Raw genomic sequence first — 6000 nt, 5'->3', positions numbered from 1 at the left:
GTGTGTGTGTGTGTGTGTGTGTGTGTGTGTGTGTGTGTGTGTGTGTGTGTGCTTGTTGTGACAGTCCAGGGAAGGCAGAGCCCTCTGCACATCTCCTGCCCCAAGTCCTGTCCCACCGGCCTCCTCTCTGGATGCCTCTGAGCTGCATGCCCATGCCCTTGGCTCCCTTCACTCCTGCCTGGAGTCTGAGCAGGTTTGATGGGGTTACGTCATTTTTGAAATGATGATTGAAACCCATCATGCACATGGACACATCTGCCCTCCTGAAATGCTGTCCGTATCTTTCCTTTTGATCTCCCGTTTCTTATCCTGAAAACAGCTAAATTGGTAGCTTGAACATGTCACAAATTTTAAATGTGCTGTAGTCAATGTTGTTTTGGGCAAAAGAAATCACACTGGAGAAGGGGGTGGGGGTCCCTCCACATTGCTGTTCGCCGGGAGATGGGGCCTCTGTAAATAGCTGTCACCCCCAGCAAATGCATATTTTGAAAAACCAAAACTCCTCATTTCTGTGAAACGTTTTCTGCTGAAACATCTTAATTGGGGCTTTCAGGGAGAGCGACATAATTTTACCTGTATTGTGCACATTGTGAATCTCAAAACGAGGTCCAGTTTTAATTAGGAATCATGAAATAGAAGCTCCCGCCCCCACCAGCCAGCGCCCGTGCTGTTCTGTTAGAATAACTTGCACAGCTGCTCTGTGCTGTTGCCCTTTCTCTGCTCACGTAATTATAATGTGCGTCCAGCACCTTTCTGTGCTGACAGGCGTCATCCCCAGAGCACTCACAGGCTGGGCATGTGCTCTGGGGCTCCTCTTCAGGCCTCCACCCTGAGCGTGTGTGGAAAAGTCTTTCCTTTTCTGTTGCGCTGAGAAATGAATGGCCAACACTTACTTTTTAAACTCAGCCCCCCACTTTGTGTCTGTGTGTGTGCGCGTGCATGCTGGCATTCACACTCAGGCCTCATATATTCAAGGCAAGCGCTGTGCCCCTGAGCTACAGTTACTTTAGCTGTTGGTGCCACCTTTGGGCTGGTCGAGGACAGGGTGGATCAAACTGAGCGTCTGTCCTGACTAGACTCTATCTCCTGGCACTGTCCTGCTGTCCTTCCCTGGGCCTGGTCTGCGGGGTCCCTTGGAAAGGGACAGAACTGCTCTGCAACGCCCAGGCCCCATGACTTGCTACTATCCTGCAGGGACCCTGGGACCCTGGCTTCCCCCCATTCACCTCGAAATGCTTTGCTCTGGTGTTCACATCCACTCTTCCCCGAAGAGTCGGTCTCAGGTCGGCCACTGCGGTTAAGGTCTGCTATGATCAGCTCCCCCACAGGAGCAAGCAAGGCCTGACTGAGCAACTCGCCCCAACAGGGAAGAGATGAGACAGAGATGAACTTACAGAAGCTGGGTCGTGTGCGTGAGATACCTGTGAATGCACATGGAGATGGACAGATGGAATGCACACACAGACACACAGATGGAATGCACACAGGGAGACACACAGATGGAATAGATGGAATGCACACAGGGAGACACACAGACACACAGATGGAATGCACACAGGGAGACACACAGATGGAATGCACACAGGGAGACACACAGATGGAATGCACACAGGGAGACACACAGATGGAATGCACACAGGGAGACACACAGATGGAATGCACACAGACACACAGATGGAATGCACACAGGAAGACCACAGATGGAATGCACATACAGATACACAGGTGGAATGTACACACAGAGACACACAGAGATGCCAACACACACCCAGAGACCTACATACACATACAGATACATATACAGAGACATACTACAGACACACATATACACATGCAAAGACACATATACAGACAGACACGTTAGACACAAAGAGACACAAACATGCAGACAGACACAATCCATAGACATACAGACATACATTCACATATCCCTACAGACACACACGGATGGACACACACGTGCACAGTTCCAGGCAGACACACCTGCGGGGGCACTCGGGCCAGCGACCCAGGCCAGGTGGCCGGCTGCGTGTGTCCCTCCCGAGACGACAAAACACCGACACGAATGAGCTTGTCAGCTGGGCGCCTTCATGTGTTCGCTCCTCCAAGGCCCGAGCACCTGTCCACTGCGTGTGGGCATGGCCCACTGCTCGCAGCTCAAGCCCAGCCGCTGGGGGCCGATTGTGTCCTGAAAGGCTTGCCCGGCAGCCTGGTACTGGCTCTGCCCGCTCGCTCAGGTCTGCCTCACACGCACCACTCTGGAACACCAGGCTGAAGGGCTCCTTGAGTGGCGGCTTCCTGGCTTCCTGGCTTCCACCTGTTTTATGGTGATGGGCGTGGTGTGTCAGTGGCCTCAGGTTGAGCGGAGCTGGTCTGTGCCCTCACGCCCTCCAGCCCGTGTAACTGATCCTGTGTGCACTCTCCTGTTCCCACAGATGGACCATGACCCTCGGAAGCCTGCGTACATCGCCACCCAGGGCCCACTGCCCACCACCGTGGCCGACTTCTGGCAGGTGAGCCCTCTTTCTTTATCTTTTCTAGAGACGAATCCTTAGCGAGTTGTCCGTAAATTAGCACATTGGATTCCACGAGACAAGCTCAGCCCTGTTTATGGTGCTTTTCAGAAATTACTTCAGAATTTATATCAGCTCTTTATTTTCTCCGCTGACAGGTTTAAAATCTTAAAGACTTTTGCTCTTAGCCATATTACAATTTAACTTTATAAAAGATAAGTAAGTGAAATTAATACACATTTACATGATTCTTTCCAAGTGTGCCCTTATTTTTAATTTTTATGAAGGTGAGAATATGTTTATTTTTATCTATTGTTTTATTTTTATGAAGGTGAAAAAACTGTGCTCAAATATATCTTCTTCGAGGGTTTTTAATTTTATATTTTAAAGGCCATCCTGGCCTCTTCATCAGCACAATCCTGCATCTGCCAGCAGGAGGCTGGGACTTGGTAGCTCTAGCATGGACAAATGAGGGCGGCATTGGCTGAGCCAGCAGTGGCCCTCCCTAGCCAGGACACACGGGACTAGATTTGGGGAGGGACATGGTGGATTTGGAGAGGGTGGTATGGTGGGTCACCCTGGACTATAGGGCTAGGCTCCCTCGTCAGCTCGCAGGGACAGAGGCAGGAGAGCACGGCGCTGCTGGGTGTGCCGCAGGAGCCCCAGGGAGAAAGGCAGGCAGTGTGCCCCTGTCAGCCATGGAGCCGTAATAGTGTGCTATCCCGAGGCCAAACTACCCAGGACCGCTGATACCGTCTCCTGGTTCACTACCTGGTTCACTAATCCACAAAACAGGAACTAGTGTGCATAGGTCAGTAGATCGGCTGGTATTCCAGACTTTTGCTGTTTCCTTTCACGACTTCATGTGAAAAGGAAAGGCAAAGGAAGGGGCCGGGGATAGCTCCACACACGCTGAGGCTCAAGCTTCAGCACCTACTTTGTGGGCAAGACTCACCAGCCAGGTGCAGGGAGGCTGAGCAGGAGACAGCGATGTGGCCGCCTGCCACCTCCATCTGCCCTCCTTCTGCCATCGGGAAAAGACCACTGAGCCGCACCACAGTTGCTCTTGAGTGTGTGCAAGGTTGATGTTGAGCACATTGTTGTCCCTAAACCCAGAGGACACTTAGCTTGCTTCCGTGTTAAGCCCACAAGAGTTTCCCGGCCCAAAACAAAACCGTCCAAACCCAAGGATTGTGGGCCCATCATCTTCACAAGGCAAGTATGGAACCCCCACTTCTGTCTTCTTGAAGTAAGTTGTCCATCTACCTGCCCAGAGCCATGCCCAGGAAGAATGACAAAGAACATTCTGAGTCCCCTAGGGCAAGCGTGCCCACAGGCTCCCAACCCCACCAACTCCCACCAAGTGAACGAACGTGTGGAGAGATGTCTGGAGCTCCTAGAGCTAGGAGCTGCATCAGAAGCAGACAGAGAAGAGGGGTGCTAACTTGCTAAAACCTACAGATGCTGTGTGTGTGTGTGTGTGTGTGTGTGTGTGTGTGTGTGTGTCACTTACGCCCACACAGCACAGCTCTTCTTCACTATCTGCCTCCAGTTTCAGCCTTGTATTCATAAAAACACGAATGGACAGTTGGCTATCTTTGCTGCCGGCTGAGCAGCATACACAGCATACCAGCGTCTAAAAGTCCTCTCGGGACAGAAAGCCCCTCACAGACGTGTGAACAGTTCATAGGGCTAAAGTCCCTGTGCAGTGCAGGCCTAGGGCAGCAGACCACAGGCTGCAGACGGCTCCCCTTCTTCTTCGAACATTTGCACCTCTGGACTTGAACAGAGCACGGTTTTTGCCAAGGAACTAGAGACGTTGTTACAGAAAGTTGCACCATAAAGTTCATCTTCAAGAAAGCCGGTGCCGACCAGTACCTCCTGGGCGTGGCTTCAGGGAGGGCCTTGGCCAGGAGGGGATTGTCACCGGAAAGGCTAAGGTGGATTGGTCCGAACAACCAAGAAGGGAGCATGGCGTGGCTGCAGTCCTTCCTTACTGCCGCCATGACTACACACAGTGAGCCAGCAGCACAGACAGAGGAGGCACTGTCGGCCCTGATGGCAAGAAGTCCCACGGCGCGGTGGACTGGCCCCTGAGCCCCTCATAAGTGAGGCTCTGCTGGGGACGCTCGAGCTTAGGCAGCCCGTCCCCATCTCCACACCTTCATGGCCTTCCCTCTTCATGTCAGAGTCCTCTTCTAATCCGAACCCCAGGCGACGGAGTCATAGTCCATCCTGAGCACTGTGGCGTCACTGGAGATCACGGTGCAGGCCAGGCTGGCCTTCAACTCCTGCTCTTCTTGCCTCCACCTCCCAAACGCTGGCATCGCAAGCCTGTGTCACTGCACCTGGCACAGGCGCTGTTGTTAGGTGATGCCATATTTGAAGGTTCTGGCTGGACCCAAGAGGCACAATCTGCCCTCTGGACTCTCTGAGGAGCTCACTGGCTCCATCCTCACACACTGGCAGGTCACTCAGCTATGCTGCAGCCATGCTGTGCGCACATTTGTTAAACTGTGCTGTGCGGAGAGATGATGAAAACACTGGAGTCTGCAGGACAGGAACAGAGTTTATCCAAGTATTTTCATTCTGCAGTTGGTCAAGCCCATACCTGGAAAACCTGCAACAGAGAGGGTGGGCTGTGGCCTGCGCTGAGAAGCCTCAAGTTAACCCTTCCCAGAAGCACCCAGAACTTCCTCAGCAGGAGACTGAGTAAGGCTTCAGCAGTGAATTTTTCTGGAAGAGCAAACCATTTGAAACAAGGCAAACTGTAGACTGGTTGTAATGACAGGCCTCTGTGATCTCAGCACATGGGAAGCTGAGACAGGAGAGTGGCAATTTCAAGGCCAGCCTGGGCAACAGAATGAGACCTTTTCTCGAAAAAAAAAAAAATCTATATATTTTAAAGGGAAAACCTCCAGCACGCTTCATCATAAGCAGGCCACCATCATCCTTCCTCTCCCCTCCGCCTTGCTCAAAGCATATCTGAATTTTGCGTCTGCTTCCGGGGCCACATTTCCTACCATTGAAAAATGGAAGTAGCGTGCACCAGGGAATTCATGGGAGCAGCCAGGGTGGCGACGTGTTCTAAAGCCACAGGGGGAAAGGGAACCACCAGGAGAGGAGGGTTCCTGGCTCCTCCCAGGGCCCCATGTGGGCTCTGTGCCACACCATCACAGCCGACGCCAGTGTGTCCTGGACAACTGTGGCAGGGGCGTCTGGTCCTCTAACCTTGGAAGCACTGTGTTTCTTGACTGGGAGTATTTATTGGTGGTGTTTCATTGAGGACTACCGCAATCATTCCTAGACCAGCACAATTCCTCATGTCCCTGGCTGTGACACTGGAGGCCATGCCCGCAGCTCTTTGGAGGATGTAACTATCTAGAAAGGAGGGAAACGTGTCCATTGCTCTGGTCTCTGCACCTAGGACACAAGGCCCTAGGACCTTTCTCTAGAAGAGATTCTTCAGTCTACAAGCTGCTCCCAC

General features: G+C 52.4%; 1 protein-coding gene across 2 annotated transcripts in view; it reads left to right on the top strand.

Annotated features, from left to right (window-relative positions):
- The window catches only part of Ptprn2 (protein tyrosine phosphatase receptor type N2), a 695487-nt gene that overhangs the window by 652746 nt on the left and 36741 nt on the right, over positions 1-6000 (top strand). For both annotated transcript variants that reach the window (XM_055607544.1, XM_055607543.1), the window contains one exon: positions 2436-2513. In XM_055607544.1, coding sequence (XP_055463519.1) covers positions 2436-2513 — 78 coding nt within the window. The remainder of the gene's footprint in view (positions 1-2435; positions 2514-6000) is intronic.

Source organism: Psammomys obesus, unplaced genomic scaffold (genome assembly GCF_907164565.1).
Source record: "Psammomys obesus unplaced genomic scaffold, mPsaObe1.curated_primary_1811, whole genome shotgun sequence".
In the NCBI taxonomy this organism is placed as follows: Eukaryota; Metazoa; Chordata; class Mammalia; order Rodentia; family Muridae; genus Psammomys; species Psammomys obesus.
This window is presented reverse-complemented; position numbering and strand designations above follow the sequence as displayed.